Raw genomic sequence first — 17,413 nt, forward strand, 5'->3', positions numbered from 1 at the left:
TGCGCACTGACCAACAGACGACACAATTAACGAATGTATAAAACTGTGGGGGAAAAACACACGTAGCTGCCTAATGTGGCGAATGTGATCTTATGTGATAAACTAAGCTACGTGATGGAGAAGCGAGCTGCCTAATGTGATTAACAACAACATGCCTTCTTTCAAATGAAAAGGCAATGACATTGATAGACGAGCCTATAAACCTAATCAGGATTTTTTTTTTTTTCAAATTTGATTTTAATGTTGAAAAATTCAAGATAGTTATCGTTAACTGTTCAAGTGGTCTGTTCCTAAATTTCAACAGCTGCAATTACACTAATTGATTAGCCTAAATTAGCTTATTTACACAATTCAAACTTTATGATCCATAGCCTAACGATAAAAGTCGCGCCCCCTCTGCATTGTCTTCTAAATTATTCCTCCAGGTGTCCTGGGTAGGCGAGGCTACAAGGACAGTTCTTCGCTCTGACTTCGGGTTAGCAAGTCTGAGGAACGGAGTGGGAAGTGGAATCATGCACCTGTTCTTCTTCGCCGTTGGCCGACCCCAATGACTACAGTACCCACGTAACATTGCGCTGTCTCCCTCGTTCTCTCTTGCTCCGCTCTCTGCGCCAGTCTGTTCGAGGAACCAGTTCGTTTGGCCCTTTTTCTGCCTGCTCACTGTTGCCTGGTGTCAACCTACGCCGAGAAGAGACATCCCTCCCTCTTCCCCCTTCAGAGGTTGCTTCCAATTTGCCTTCGCCTTTCTTATCGTCACTACCATTGGCTTTTGCGCTGCCAGTCAGCCGCTTCCTTTTAGCAGGAGAGTTGAGTAGCAACAGCTCGGAAACATCTGGCTGCCGCAGCTCTTCGCTCTCCGCTCGCTTGCCCCGTCTTTCCTGCCACTGCAGGTTGTTATGGAAAGCTGTTGAAAGTCAATCTAGTTATTTTTCAACCGAGGAGGATCTGAAGGAGGAAACAGGAACATATCGGATCTCCCTGTCTGTAAGTCCCTTTAATATCGTTGCCTGTTTGGGCAGATGAAAGAAGGCAAGCCTGGCTTGTTAGGGGAAGGGGGAGAGAAAAGTAACGATCCTTTTCGAGCGACTGTTGTCTTTGCACATGAAATAGTTGCTATGTTAGCTCCTAGGAGATCGAGGTGTAGTGTGTTTAGGCGAAGCATCTGGGCCTGCCGCAAGAATTGTAATATGGCAGGTTCAGTGGTTACTTTTATTTTGTTAGCCGTGAGCTAGCTTTTCCCGGCTGAGAGGGGTCAGTGTGTGTGTGGGGAGGTTGCCGTGTATGTTGTGAATGTTTGGTTGTGTATTTCTGACGACCGTGTCCATCTCGTAGTCGGGGATCAGCTCCTTGCGCGTGTTTTCCCCGAAGGAGAAATGGGGAGATAGCTTTCTAACGGCTGAAATCGGTAGAAAGGCTTAGTCTGTTGAAGTTTTACAGAAGTAACATTAGCCAGCTAGTATCTGGGCACCTTATGTTTCTAGCCTTCGTAAACCTTTTGTGTGGGAATAAGTTTATTTGGCATATCTGTACAGAAACGGCGCACGTAGCAATCTGAACTGAAACAGTCGCATTTGCGATAAATATCTAGCGTACATCTGTCAAAATGATCCTCTTATTAGTAAAAGAGTGTAGCTTACAATACGCGATTTAAAAATCTTAAAACCGTAAAACATCTAATCAGTTGTAATTTATCTCAGAGCAAAATAAGAACTTGTGAATAGCTTGGGGACTGTGTAGCCCACAGGCAGAAGTTTATTTTTCATGTTTATTGATGCCTCCTCCACGCCAGCCTCCGTCAACAGATGAATGATTGATTTCAATACGGTAGTGTTGGCCTTACATGCCAGATAAATTCAGCATTTTCCTGCATGTCTTCAAATCTGTCGTGTACACTGATAAAACTATTTGCCCACCGCCTCTCCCACTGCCTCTTATGTGTAGGCTATCTTCCTAACACCCAACACAGTTCTTGGAAGCCAACTTAATGTCAGGGACCTGTTTGTACGATAGCCTAGTACAAACACGTGTAAAAACCCACTGGGTATTGTTTGGCTGATGTTGTTTCGTTTTCATTATTGTTTTTATTTTGAAAGTAGGCCTAATCAAAGGTTTTAATCATACTCTAAGACATGTATATTTTATCTAAAAAAATTAATGTAACACTTTTCCCACATGTCAGTGCAAGTCGCAGTTAGCTTGCTCAAGTAATAGGCTACCGTCGCTATTGTCTTTCTTGTGGGCTACACATTGCAGCTTACTTAATTCTTCTCCCTCTCTGTCAGTTGTCCAAGCGGCTTGGTAAAATGAATGACGGTAATGGTGCAGTCACTGAACCAGAAAGAAGTCGAAAACAATATCAGCTGCGTGGATCTGTCAGTTGCAAATGTGCTGTGTTGGTCTTTGTTTATGGTTACTGGAAGGAGAGGGGGAGAGGGATAGAGAGAGATATACAGGGATAGTGGAAGGTAGAGAGAGAGAGAAAAAAACTTGAGGGTATTTAAATTCTCTGTACAGGAAACTAGGTTAAAAAAAGTGTCGGTTTTCACAGACCTATTTTCCAAAGTTCTCAATTGCTGTGAGATTAGAGGACAGAGTGTGTGTGCTTGCACGCATGCTTGTGTGTGTGTGTGTGATGGGGGAGTTGGCCAGTTTTACACAGGAGAAGCACCTCACTATACTTCTCCCTCCCTCTACTTTTTTCTCCCTCTGTCTCTCTCTCTCTACCCCTGGTTTTTAGTCTTTTTTTTTTTAAGGGAGAGAAAGAGAAACAAAGTTGTATGGTAGAGAGGCTGGTGGCAAGAGTGTAGAGAAGCAGCATATGGCACTAAGAGGTGCACAGCTGGAGGTAGCATTTCCATCTGAACATGATGTCAGAGCAGCTGACAGACTGCCATCCTCCCCCCAACCCCCCCAGTCTTTTATTCTAACGCACAGACTGGCAGTGTGTGTGTGTGTGTGTGTGTGTGTGTGTGTGTGTGTGTGTAGAGCCGCGTGCAGGAGGAGCCATCTCATTCCTCTCCAACATCTCCTCCACTTTGCATCTGTCCCTCACAGTTTGAGTTTTTTTTCTTCTCTCTCTCCTCCTCCTCCTCCTCCTCCTCCTGATCTCTCTCTCTCTCCCTCCCTCTCTCTCTCTCTCTCTCCCTCCCTCTATCGCTCCCTCTCTCAGCTCCCTCTCTCATTGCAAAGGAGTTGCCTACAGCCTACTTCACTATCACAGTGGACTGAAGCGAGTTCATGTATACTGCAGGTACGCTGCGTGTGTAGGCTGTGCGTGTGTGTGTGTGTGTGTGTGTGTGTATGGAGCTGTTTTACGATGAGCTCCGTGAGTACAGGGGCTTGTTTGTTATTGGGGAACGGGAGGATCCAGGAGCTGCTCTGGGGGTTCTTGTGTTGCAGCGGGTGGGACCGTGTTTGGATGGGGAGCACTGGGACTTTGTTGACGGACGGAGAAGCAGTTGTTGTGGCGAGTGAATTGTTGGTGGGGAGTAGCCGGTCTGAGAGGCACGAGGGGGAAGTCAGGAGAAGGCATCCTGGAGAGCTTTTGACAAATGCCTTTTTGTTCGGTTTTTCTTTGGCTGTGAGCGGCAGTTAGTAGTGGTGGAAGTTGTCAGTCGCGTCTGGATGGTTTGGACTGAGGTAGGAAGCTGTTTGTATGTGGACTGACATGTGCCTGTGTTTCTCTGGGTATCCTTTTTATGGTGTTCTTTGAATATTTTCCCTTATTTAGTGCTTTAAAAAAACTAAAACTAAAATTAAACACCTGATTTTTTTTTTTCATTGATTGCAATTAGCAGAATTATTTTGACATTATCAAAGATGTTAGAATTGAATACAGAGGGCATTCAAAAATATATAGCCTATTCTACAAGTGCCTTTAAGTAGTTAGGAATGAAAAACAAATCCTAAATGTTTTCAACAACTGTATAAAGAAAAAAAACAAGTAAAAACAACAAAAAAAAACCTTGAAAGCCCCTTTCATCATTCTTAGGAACTTCTGTCTTTTCTCCTTTGCGTCGTTTTCTTTCCTGTTGGTGACTAATTTAGAACTTGCAGATTTGAGCTGCCTGAATTGGCTAGACAGCTGTAATCGCACTCCTCCTAGTCTTAATCTCTTTATCTGGGCAGCAGCTGCCATATGGCCCTAGTCAGCTGGATCAGATGTTTGTAAGCTTCCTTCTCCGGCCCTCCCCTCTCAGGCAGGCAGGCAGGCAGCCTCCTAATTTGATCGCGGCTACCTTGCGAGCCGAACGGCCGGCTGCTTTATTTTTAGCCATCTTAAGGATTAGGATTGATGTAGACTACAGGGGCACTTAAAGTGATTGTATAGTAAATCTGCTGTGGTTGGGTGGTGGTGGTTGCGCTGGTGGCGGTGACAGTGATGTGGTGTGAAGAGTGTGTGTCCGTCTTTGGGGCTGGGGTTGGGGTTGGGGGAGAATGGGGTTGAATGTGTGTGTGTATTGGTTGATGGGGGGGATGGATGTTGAATTTCTGGAAAGAGTAGAGTAGCTGGCTGGAGAAGGGGGTAGACTTGAGAGGAGGGATGGGGTTGAGGGGGGCGTATGGGTTGCTGGACATCCCACCCCCCTCTACCGCCCGTAAACCCCCTCATTAAGGAAAATCTGAACTGTGGTGATGGGGGTCGTGTGCGTCTGTGTGTGTGTGTGTGTGTGTGTGTGTGTGTTTGGGGGGCAGGGGAGTGGATTGTAGAGGCGGGTTTGTCTCAGTCATATTGAAAGGAGGAGATTGAAAAGAGTTCATTTAGGTGCAGCAGTAAATATCAGAAAGGCGCTTTATATTTTCTCAGGCCAGCCGGGGCACTTTTCTCATGTGTAACAGGTGGGAAAGGTTTTATTTCAGTCTGAATTGTAAGGCTGAATTGTAAGCAGAAATCCACAAATTAAGTAAATGAAATAGATTTAAAAAGAAAAACCAACAAACAACAAAATTACAAAAAAACTAACAAAATAGATATTGGAATTTGCTTTTGGAATTTGCCGTTGGACATGGAAATGCAACATTCCCGCGAACATGTGCTGGAGATGTGTGAGTGTGATGTTTTGCTGGCCGTGCGACACATGTGAGTTCACCTTAAAGAGCAGGGTGGCCTGACGGTGTTAATCTGCGGGCTGAACTCCAGCGCCAGGACAGCCACGTACGCGTCGCGTGGGCTGTTTGTGTGCCTGAAAGCCTGTTACCTAAACGCAGTGCCGCACAACACCGCGCCGACTTGCACCGCCCCACGCCTAAAACACGGCTGGTAAAAATAACCAGTGCGAGCCAGGAGAGAGCTCGATTGTGTGACTGTGTGTGTGTGTGTGTGTTTATGTGCTAATGTACACATAGGCATCTGTATGGGTGGAGGAGTGTAAACCACGTACACACACACATATGCGTGCGCGCACTCGCATATGTATGTAGGTTGAGGTTATTTCATTTTGCTTTGGGGAAAAAAACACCCATGAAAAATGTACGTAAAACTGAACCATTAATACTCCAAAGTGTCGGCGCTAAGAAGTATATATGAACATTTTCACGTTCTCTTTGAGGTTGGAGTATTTCTGTGCTGTCAGCCAGTCCCAGAGGTGCGGAGGGGGAAAAAAGGAGAGGATGTTTAACAAGTGTGTGTGTGTGTGTGTGTGTGTGTGTGTGTGTGTGTGTGCCCAAGAGAATGGGATAGAGAGAGATGTTGAGAATCAAACAACACATGTATTTATTTCTGCTTTGTCTTTTTTTCTCTCACTCACACTCCTTCTCCTCTTCGGTCTTGCAAGTTTCTTCTTCCTTCTTGCCCTTTCTCTCACCATCGGAATCTTTCTCTCCCAGTCTCTGTCTCGTCTCCTCTCTCTCATCTCATGTCATCTCACTTCTTCTCCCCCTGACGAGACCCTCTCTAACGTGTGTGTTGTGTGTGTGTGTGTGTTGCTCAGCAGGTTATGAAGACAGCATGGAGTTCCCTGACCACAGCAGGCATCTCCTCCAGTGTCTGAGGGAGCAGCGGCACCAGGGCTTCCTGTGCGACTCCACCGTCCTGGTGGGCGAGGTCCAGTTCCGGGCGCACCGCGCAGTGCTGGCCTCCTGCAGCATGTACTTCCACCTCTTCTACAAGGACCAGATGGACAAGCGCGACGTGGTGCACCTCAACAGCGACATCGTCACGGCACCCGCCTTCGCCCTCTTGCTGGAGTTCATGTACGAGGGCAAGCTGCACTTCAAGACGCTGCCCGCGGAGGACGTGCTCGCCGCCGCCAGCTACCTGCACATGTACGACATCGTCAAGGTGTGCAAGAAGCGGCTCAAGAAGAAGGCCACGACCGAGGCGGACAGCACCAAGCGCGAGGACGACGCCGCGTCCAGCTGCTCCGACAAGGTGGAGAGCTTCTCGGAGGGCGGCAGCACGGGCCGCCCGGCCACCGCTGACCTGCTGGCCAGCGACGACGACGGCGAGGCGGACGTGAAGCGCAACGGGCTGCAGGACGCCGGAGGCATGTGGATGCGACTGTCGTCCTCGGAGCGCGCGGGCACCCCCGCCACCGCCAGTAGCCCCGGGGAGGGCGAGGGCGCGACGACGCGGTCCGACAGCAGGAAGTCGCCGAGAGGCAGCCCCTGCAGCTCCACGGGCTCGCTGTCCCGGAGGTCGGCCGCCTCGCGCAGGGTGTCGTCGGACGCCGACTGCGTGCTGGACCTGTCGGTGAAGTCGGGTCTGGGCGGTGGCCCGGGAGAGGCGGTGTCCAGCTTGCCCTTCCTGTGTGGGGGGGGCGTGGGCACGCCGGACAGCCTGGCACAGGCGGGGCTGGTGCAGGTGAAGCTGGAGAAGGACACGGGCTCAGACGACGAGGACATGGCGACCGCCGACTACGACATGGAGCAGAGCGGCGCCATCATCGTGGGGAAGGAGCGCAGGTCGCCCCCCTCGCTCCTGCTCTCGGGCAACGCCAACGGCAACCCCAATCACGGCACGGTGGGCGGGGTCCTGTCGGCAGCCCAGCGGCGCTTCGGGCTGGAGGCGCACCTGTCAGCGCTGCGCGAGGCCGCGTTGCCCAGCGACATGGAGCGAGACGAGAAGCCCGACGACGAGGACATGCTGGGGGTCGGCAACGCTTCCGAGCGCGCTCAGGCGGCCGACGCTCTCCTCCCCTACGTCTCCAACATGCTGGGCGGCCCCCACCCCCAGATCTTCATGTGCCCCCTCTGCAACAAGGTCTTCCCCAGCCCCCACATCCTGCAGATCCACCTCAGCACGCACTTCCGCGAGCAGGAGGGCGTGCGCGCCAAGCCGGCCAGCGACGTCAACGTGCCCACCTGCTCCATCTGCGGCAAGACCTTCTCGTGCATGTACACGCTGAAGCGGCACGAGCGCACGCACTCCGGCGAGAAGCCCTATACCTGCACCACCTGCGGCAAGAGCTTCCAGTACTCGCACAACCTGAGCCGCCACGCCGTGGTGCACACCCGCGAGAAGCCGCACGCGTGCAAGTGGTGCGAGCGGCGATTCACGCAGTCCGGGGACCTGTACCGGCACATCCGCAAGTTCCACTGCGAACTGGTCAACTCGCTCTCGGTCAAGAGCGAAGCGCTCAACCTGCCCAACGTCAGGGACTGGGCGCTGGAAGACAGCTCGCAAGAACTGTGGAAATGAGGCTCCGGGCTAAACAACAACAAATATACACATGTGTGTGTGTGTAAAAACAGAAATGAACAGAACTGCTTTTTAAGTTATAAAAGCTAAAACATTTGAAATGGCATTTGTTCTGAAGAAAGGTAAGGGGATGTAGAAGTCATGGGGTAGGAGGTAGGGTGGGAAGGAAGGATGGAGGGAGGGGGAGGGAGGGAGGGAGGGGGGGGGGTGGGATCTGAGTCAGTCAAGTTTCTTTTGTGTTCATTGCAAAACTCTCGTTGAATTGCACTTTAATAACACATGAAATGTTACTACTGATTATTTCTTTTTTCTTATTTTTGTTTTCTCTTGTTTTGTACAAAAACACATGGGCAGTTGCCGGTTACATGTTGATACACACTCCTTCAGTTTTTACTCTCCGAAATGTGTAAATACACGAACACACACTCAAATTTCTATAAACTCCGCAAAGGGTTGTCTGAACCATTTAATGAAGATTTCAGATACACTAAACGGGTACTGTGCTGACGAGTAATATACCTGGACACACATTTTCTCACAGGAGGGTGGGTTGATCTTTAGTGCACTACTAGACTTACACTTGCAAAATCTCTGATCTGGTTGTGTGCGTGTGTGTGCATGCATTGCTGCGTGTGTGCGTGCGTGTATGCGTGCGTGTGCGTGTGCGTGTGCGCGTGTGTGTTCTGACGAGAAAGAAAACCCTGCGAAGACATTCAACACGGGGAGCTCCTTGCTTGTGTTCCTTGTGTTCTTGTACACTTGTTTTGTGGTAGGGGAACTTGACTGATGGCAGATAATGTGGCACTCATGCAATATACAGTTTCCTTTTTCATATCAACAGAAGCATTTTTCTAAGCAAACAGAGGACTATCTTTTCACGAGTAACAATTCTGTGTATTGCCCCCAATCCCCCCCCCTCTCCTTCCTTGCTGCAGTCCTTAAAACCTCCTTGTTAAATAGAGACGGAGTGTAGGGGGAAGTGGATACACACACATACACACACACCACAGAACTCTGTTGTGTTTTTAAGAAATTCTTTCGGAATCTGGGATCTGTTGTTGCATGAAGTCCGACCTGTATATTTAAGCAAAAAAAAAAAAAAAAAAAAAAAAAGACAAAAAACACACAAAAGAATACAATGTGAATTTGCTGTATTTGCTATACACTGTAAATGAGCAGAGCTCAACTGCTCACAGGCTCCACTCGTTTTGATTTTCAAGTCATATTATTATTACCGCTATTGAAATGAAATTGCATGAATTTAATTTATCTCATGATTTTTGTTTGTTTGTTTTTATTATTTTTTTGGCATTTGAAAGGTGTAATTTAATCAGAATTTTCTTTGTCCTAAGTAGTTTATTTTATATTCTTAAATATTGATTTTGTTTTCTCTGCTCCCTAGTGAGAGTCTAGGGACGTAGAGCTACTCTGCTGGGCTGTGAAGTTGTGGTCTAAATGCACTGAAGTTAGGTCTCTGTGTGTATGTGTTCTACAGAAAGAGATAACTGGGAAGAAAGAAAGAAATAAAGAAAAAGAAAAAAAGCTAAAAGGTAAAAAGCTTCTCATCAGCCGTAGAGATCAGCGTAGACAGAGCCAGTCCCTCCGAGAGGTGCCTGTGTGTGTGTGTGTGTGCGCGCGCAAGCGTTTTTCTTTGTGTGTATGTGTGTCAGGTCTGTTAAGGTGTCCTCGTTCACGCACTGGATTGAAATCTGCCCGCCCACCCTACCTGCTGCTGTATGTGTGAGGCTTCTGCTGCCCTGTCATCTCAAAGCGCAGGTCCCGTATTTATTTGTGTGTGTGTGTGTGATTTAATTTTTTTGATTGGCACTTGCTTGGTGCATTTCACAGCCGGTGGGACTACATCATCTCTTAGTTTGACGCGGACACCTGGCCATAGACTCAGACGAATCTTTGAGCAGATCAGTGCCATGGAATCTATCACACTTGTGTGTGTGTGTGTGTGTGTGTGTGTTTTGAAGATCTAATCTGTATTCCTGATAGGATGATTTTTTTTTGGCACACTCGGATGCACCTTCTCAGTCTTAATGGAATTCCTTTCACTCTGAGAAGGAAGAGCACATTCTGAGAGCGTATAGCACTGTGCCCTGCCCTTCTGCTCCAGCAGGAGTCAAACTCGTTAATGCAGATTACAGAATGTTTAGCGTGCTGCAGATAAAGCTTATGATTCGCTCTTTATGAAGAGCTCTAAATTACAATTACAGGCTAAGATTTGTTTTTCCTCGACCCTGAGGAACCGTATTTAAAAATGTACAAATATACCTATCTAGATGTTAATGGTAATAATTAGTTCAAAGACATTTAGTTCTTAGGGAGGGATGTGTATGTATTTGTGTGTGTGTGTGTGTGTGTGTGTGTGTGTGTGTGTGGCCTAGGGACTGGCTGTCTACTCTGACCCTGAGTTTCATACACACGCAGTGTGACCGCCTCAGCTGGTGAGGAGTGTGTGTGTGTGTGTGTGTGTGTGTCGCTGAACAGCGTGTGTGCTGACATTGGTGTTTTGCACAGTTGTACCTTTTCCCCCCTTGTTGCACTCACATAAAAAGAATTATGGGAAAAAATATCTTATTTGTGGGTCATTCTCTTGTTTTTTTGTTTTTTTCTTTTTTTATACTTCCTCTGGCTTCTACTGTTGTACTTGACCGCCTTAATACTACTGCACCCAGACCCCCCCTCCATCTCTCACTTTGCTGTTTATAAGGTTGTAACTGGAAATTATGAAAAAAAATGTCACTTTTTTTATTTGAAAATTTATTTATAATTTTATTTCACCTTATTCTGAAAGAGAGTCGAAGCTGTGAAATGGCGTGCTTAAACATCTCCATTATATCGGAATATTTTTAGGTTACTTGAAAACTATAAACTGTATCTGCTGTTGGGGAATAGAGAGAAACACATAACAAACAAATAAACAGGTAAACAGGAAGTTGGCAGAATTCTGGGTGTTACAGTTTACACCTAGAGGATTCTGGGAAGAAGGGGACAAGGAGAGTGAAAATGTACCTGGGGTGGGGGAGGACAATCACTGTCTGGATTTAAAAAAAGAAAAAAAGAAAAAAAAAATGGATGGCATTGAGTCCGACTCTCATTATCTTCCCTGCTGAGCTGTTTGGAGCTGGTCAGGATTGTTCTGTTTATGGAGTTAGACTTTTAGCTTTGACAATCATAGTATGTTTTATTTTCATTTTCTCTCTCTCTCTCTCTCTTTCTCTCAAGGGAAGTAAATTCTGAAGCTGTTTAGTTTTGTACTTTTTTTGGTGTGCTGTTGGTGAAATGAAAAAAAAATTTCTAAATTGTGTGCAAACCGCAATAAATTATAAGACTCTTGATCATCTGTGGTTGAGTGGTTTTCTGTTTGTGTGTGTGTGTGTGTAGAATAGCACAGTAGTTATGCAGGACACGAGACCACTGTGGAGTGTGTTGTGTGTGTGGGGGAGGACGTGCCCACCACTCATGTAGGTTTGTGGATTGGGTACTGTCCGGATGCAGCCCCCTCAATTATGTTTGCGTGCCTCTCTCTCTGTCTCTCTCGCTCTCTCTCTCTCTCTGTGTGTGTGTCTGTTTGTGTGAGGTTCTGAAATATCTGGCTGGTGTGTCTGTATAGGCGTGGGCTGGACCTGGGAAAATGTGCAGCAGCTTGTCGAACACCAACCAGCACACACCCCCCCCTGCACACACACACACACACACACACACACACACGCACATGTACACACACACCCAGCCACCCACCCCGCCTCCTGCACACACACACATGCACACACAGTCACCACTCATACAAGCACACACTCCCACTACCTACTGCCAAAACTCTCCGAGTACAGTTCCACAGTAAAAGCGCGCGCACACACACACACACACACAGATTGCTGTTATCTGGAGCAACACCGCTTAGTAAACACACACTTACAGATGCGTTACAGCCTGAGCACTCTGATGTGAGTGAGTATTGGTCATCAGTACAGCTCTACAGATGGTCCCCACTGTAAGCACATGACCCCCCCCCACGCATTCACCCCCCACCAATACACCCCCCCACCCAGCCCATTTCTTCCTAATCAACACGACTAGTCTGCATCTTCCAGACACCTCCTCCCCTGCCTATAATGGGCCTCATTGTTTATTGTTAGCCTGCCAATTAAAGACGAGCAAAAGTTTAATGTTTAGGATTATTCATTTTATTTTCCCTTGCTTTCTATTCAAGACAGAAAAAATGTCCGGGTGATATTTCTGACTAGACGTATATTAATAAATTCATAATTTTGTATTTTGTCAAACAAGTTATTGTTGGAACATTTTGACCAACACCACATAGCCATACTTCTAAACATTAAACACATTTGATTATACAGTCTGCTTTATCAAAATGTCCAGAATAAAATCCACAGTTTGCAATAATAACTTTATTCTATACTATATTCTTTTCATCTATATTAAAAATAAAAACACCTCGAGACATTACGGCCACGTATGTACATCCTTGTAACTGAAGTCTGAGTACAAACACCTACAACCTCTCCAGGCCGTTTGCCGGTGGATCATATGGGGAAACTCATAACATCTGCTTGGAGGGGCGCATTTCTGCTGTTCTCAGATGGATTTTTTTGTGTGAGTGTGTGTTCGAGGCCGAGAGTGAATTTAGGTCATTAATTTGTAACTGTCCTTTGTTTACTTAAGGAGGCAGGACAAAGGGGCAGCTGCAACAGCATTTGGCTGTGCCGTAGGGGGAGTGGGCTCAACATGTTGGAGAGAGCGACCAGCTTGGGCGAGGAGCTGTAGCTACTGCACAGAAGTTTGCCGCACTGCTCGCTGCCAAGGCGATGGGAGTCTGGAGGTGGGGGCAGGGGGGTGGGGGGTGTGATGGCACATGGTGACACCAGGGCCGACACGGCTGCCCAAGTTTCCTTGCTAAGGCGGCCGACACAAATAGCGGCACCCTCCCCTACACACACATACACACGCACACACACACACACACACACACACACACACAAGCTTTATGAGCCCAAACCCACCCTGCTACCACCACTACGACAGATACACACACTCACAAAAAATACACAAACACACATGCACACAAAACATCATCTGTCGCTAACGAACGCCGATCTCTTGCTACCCCAGTTCTAAGGACAGCGAAGGAGTGGATGTCAGTTCACATTTGCATGTCCTGTGTTTTCATTTGAAGGCATCACATCAAATCAATGGGGGTGTGTGTGTGGGTGTGTGTGTGTGTGTGTGGGGGGGGGGGGGGGGTGATGAGTCGTGATGAGTCGTTCAAGTCTGACTGAATCGGCTCGCGAACCGAACGATCCCTGATGGCAAACGACCCCCTCGGCCTTGGTGTGAGCGAACTGGGCGCCTGAGAAATGGAATGTCAGCACTTAAGCTGTTAAGAATTTAAAGTAGACTGATTGAAGCATTAAGTCCCACTTTGAGAGGAAGAGATGGAGAGAGGGTGGGGGGTGTGTGTGTGTGTGTGTGGGGGGGGGTTAACGTCCACCAGTGAGAGAGAGAGAGAGAGAGAAAGAGAAAGAGAAAAGCACAAGGACAGAGAAGATGAAGAGATGAGAAAAAGCAGGCAGGAGGGTAGGAATTTGTTTGTCCTCTCCTTCTTTCTTTCTTTCTTTCTTTCTTTCTTTCTTTCATTCATTCTTTCATTCAGTCATTCATGTGATTGTCTGGTCTGCACGCTCTCTGATGATTTGCTCTTCACAGGCGGGCTTTTGTCGCGCTCCCAGAAAGATTCAGACAGAAGGCAAGCAACAAGCAGCCCGTCTCCGACCGGCCAGACAATGCAGTTGTGCACTCGAGCAGGAGGGGGGGCAGGGGGGCAGCTCTGAGGGGTTAATGGAGGGGGGGGGGGGGGGGCAGTATTTTTAGAAGAGGGGTTGCATCGTGGGTCCTTGAGAGCCTGCCATCCACCCCTGTGTCCCTGAACAAAAGGAGACGCAAGTTAAATGTCTGTCTGTCTGTGCGTGTGTGTGTGTGTGTGTGTGTGTGTATGCGAGGGGTCTAGACCTTGTCTCTCCCACCCTCCTTCCCTCTGTCTCTAACTCTCCTTACACACACAGAAACGCACACACACACACACACACACAGAGACGCATACGCAGGCACACACACAGACACACACACACACACACACACACACACACACACACATATATACAAAGGCTCTCAGTAAGTCTTTCTGGGAGCTTGCAGGCACTGAGATGAAACACTCCATGTCTCTTTTGTGTTGGTCTTACATGGACTGGGAAACATACAACACAACAGCACTGTGTGTGTGTGTCTGTGTGTGTCTGTGTGTGTGTGTGTGTGTGTGTGTGTGTGTGTGTGTCAGAGGTGTAAAAAGTACTGAAATGTTGTACTCAAGTAAAAGTACAATTACTTTGATGAAATTTTACTTAAGTACAAGTACAATTACCCATCTAAAAATCTACTCAAGTAAAAGTAAAAAGTAGTTCATTTAAAATGTACTTTAAGTAAAAGTTACTTAGTTACTTTCAACAACTTGATGGGGGCCGCTTCTATATAGTGCAAAAAAGGACAAGGGGTCATAAATCCAATACAAAAACTAGTTATTTTTTATTAAAGGAGAATCTTTAGAAATATAAGTGCAATGACATTAAACATGTCAAACATTAAACATGTCAACACAACATTTAAGAACTTTTGGGAGGACATGTCAAGACATGACAGCTAAAATAAAAAGTTAAAATACCGCTGCCCCACTTAAACTTTGGTTACTTTACTTGTGTCCACTTCTTGTTGAGTTTGAGCAGCAGCTGATTTTCAAGATGAGTAGAGTTCATCCGGGCTAGCTTTGCATTGAACAGCAATCCAGCACAGCTGAAGAGTCGCTCGCAGGCGGCCGAGGCAGGTAGGCCAGTATTGAGTTTCAGGGAGAGTTTTTTGATATTCTGAAAGGCGTTCAGCAGATCCATATTGACTGAGACACAGGCTAGGTACCCTTCTAACTCCCCTGTACCTTCTGACCTTCTGGACTTCATTGAGGAAAATAAATCATCTGATGAATGTTGTCCAACTTGCTCCAGCCTCCAACATCCGGTCAAGGTGTTGTCTGACATAGACTAGACCTGTAGAATGACAAACAACATTTCTGACAATTAAATATTGAGCTGCCATCAAGAGTGCATCATAACACAGAAATAGCTATAAATAGCTACTTGAGATGACAGACCTACAGTATACAGAATTATAGCATTATTTTCTATTTCTACATGCATCACAATTCATAATCCTCAATTCTTGCTAACCGGGACCCCTTAGCATGAACATGAAAGACGTGCACGTTGCAAAGCCACCACTTATCGTTATCAATATCTGACTAAACATCGTGATAAATTGCAGATAACGACATACACATTGACTTGTCCAACTGTCTGAAAACGATGGTGTGCGCATTCACATTGTTCTGTTTCAAGGCATGGGAGGCAGCCAAATGATTAGCCTAATATCAGTTTATGTGGTGTATTTCATTGCTGATTACTGATCTGCAGTTTTTAACACAATATGAGAGACTGAACATAATAATTCTATGACCTGAAACGAATGGAAGACAGGAATGGTATTATTAGTCTATTGGATGACCGCTGTCGACGTTAGCATACTCAGGTCGGTTGCAAGTGCTAGCCAAAATTAGGCTACTACCTACTAGTGCCATGAAACGCATATTTTGCTTAATGGAGCAAAGCTAACTAAATGACAAAAACGCTGTCTGAACTACTAATGGAAAGGGACAAATACTGTACTTACCAACACATGCTTGGGCAGATTTGAAGATGAATTTGTATAAGCAGAAAGTTCTGACTGGCGGATTAGGCACAGTTTACACAGGATATAGCTGTTGCCTCTTTTACGTTGGAAGGCAAACTGCTTGCTGAGATGTGGCCACGGGTTTTCTTCATCTTCTTTAATTTCAACTGGCGGAAAGTTCGGTGCTTCAGCTTGTTGGTGGTCCGCAGCTTGTTGGTAGTCCGCACTATCATCTTCCTCCATATCTATCTCTCGTGACTCGGCACCGTACCGGCTCCTTGCATGACTCCATCATATACTCTATGCAGCATCCACCATTGCAGTGAGAATTGTGGTGCGCGATTCCCGCCTTGAACTATGTTTTTTTTTTTTTACTCAGTAACGGATGTAATTTCCAATGTAGCGAAGTACAATACTTCAGTCAAAATCTACTTAAGTAAAAGTAAAATTACCGATTTCAAAAACTACTTAAAAATTACAAAGTACACAAAAAAACTACTCAATTACAGTAACGTGAGTAAAAGTAATTCGTTACTTTACACCTCTGGTATGTGTGTGTGTGGGGAGGGGAGGGGGTGGCGGTGTGAAGGCTGGTGGGGGAACTCCTCTGTATGTCATCACTGTCACATTAGGAACACAGCTAAATATAGAGCCCAAATGTTTGCTCGTATGCAATAATGAAACAAACTGTTTTTTTTTGTAAAACTTGTCTGTCCTGTTTCCTCAAAAAGCTAAAATATTTTTCTCTCTCTCACTTTCTCTCTGCACAGGAAAAAAATTGTCTCCGTTTTTTAACTCTCTGACATAACACAATGGTCTCCCTCTCTCTCTCACTCCCTCTCTCTCCCTCTCTCTCTCTCACTCCCCCCTCTCTCTCTCTCCCTCTCTCTCTCCCTGTCTCTGTAGGGCACCTCTTCACCTAAACAGTAGCACTGCTTCAGCTTGTTCAGCTCTTGATGCCACCCTCTGTCTCTCTCCCTCTCTCTCCCTCTCTCTCTCCCTCTCTGTCTGTCTCTCTCTCCCTCTCTCTCCCTCTCTCTGTCTCTCTCCCTCTCTCACTGTGCCAGCTGTTGCCGGTGAAGCTGTGGGCCTCAGATAGCCCCTCTGGCAGGGCGGGCTCCTGATAGAACGACGTATTGGCACGAATAAGATGTCGGGCGAGTCAGCACTTTACCCTGGGCTACAGGATCATGTGTGTGTGTGTGTGTGTGAGTAGTGTGTTTGTAGGGTGTGTGTGAGACCGTATGTGTGTGTGTGTGTGTGTGTGTGTGTGTGTGTGTGTATGAGTAGTGTGTTTGTAGGGTGTGTGTGAGACCGTATGTGTGCGGGGGTGTGTGTGTGTGAGAGAGAGAGAGAGAGAGATTGTGTGTGTGTGTGTTGTGGGTGGCAGGGGACGCTGTGAGCACCGCTGGTGACCTTACGGGTTCAAGAGGGCGGTGGCTGTCAAGGGGGGAGAGACTGATGTGGGGCAGTTTAGGGCTATGACTGAGCGGGACAACAGGAGGGGCGGGGGGGGCGCAAAGAGAGAGAAAAAAAGGATAGAGAAGGGAAGAGAGAACAAGAGCAAAGGAGGAGAAAACCTTTTTATAATATAGACAAATATAAATACAAATAGAGTTTTTGTAGCAGGTGCCCAGGGCTGTCTAAACTTGTGTGTGGAAGTATATTGGAGCTCAGCATTGTGCTAATATAAAGGCTGTGCTGAGGAGGGAGCAGAGCAAAGGGGGCATCTCTGCCTGCAAGGGAGGGCTGTTTCAGTGCTTAAGACTGCTGTGGTGTGCTGGCTGGTCATATGACAGCATAACTTTAGCAACAACACGCTAATCAGGCCAGAGCAGAGACTCAGTCTGCTCAGATCTCTATCGGGAAGCATAAACACACACACACACACACACACACACACACACACACACACACACACACACACACACACACACTCACAGTCACACACACACACACACACACACACACACA

At 46.9% G+C, this 17,413-nt stretch overlaps 1 protein-coding gene across 6 annotated transcripts; it reads left to right on the top strand.

Moving 5' to 3' along the window:
• Positions 1 to 410: 410 nt before the first annotated feature.
• zbtb18 (zinc finger and BTB domain containing 18) lies at positions 411 to 10,986 on the top strand. Of its 6 annotated transcripts, none has more exons than XM_031578966.2 (3): positions 411 to 984; positions 3,170 to 3,250; positions 5,931 to 10,986. In XM_031578966.2, exons 2-3 carry the CDS (start codon positions 3,238 to 3,240, stop codon positions 7,637 to 7,639), a joined length of 1,722 nt encoding a protein of 573 aa, XP_031434826.1. In that variant the 5' UTR covers positions 411 to 984; positions 3,170 to 3,237; the 3' UTR covers positions 7,640 to 10,986. The 6 variants fall into 6 exon arrangements, with proteins under 6 accessions (XP_031434826.1, XP_031434827.1, XP_012696869.1 ...); XM_031578967.2 differs by having other exon boundaries at positions 5,934 to 10,986; XM_012841415.3 differs by lacking the exon at positions 3,170 to 3,250 and having other exon boundaries at positions 412 to 984.
• The last annotated feature ends 6,427 nt before the right edge of the window (positions 10,987 to 17,413 follow it).

Source organism: Clupea harengus, chromosome 13 (genome assembly GCF_900700415.2).
Source record: "Clupea harengus chromosome 13, Ch_v2.0.2, whole genome shotgun sequence".
Taxonomy (NCBI): Eukaryota; Metazoa; Chordata; class Actinopteri; order Clupeiformes; family Clupeidae; genus Clupea; species Clupea harengus.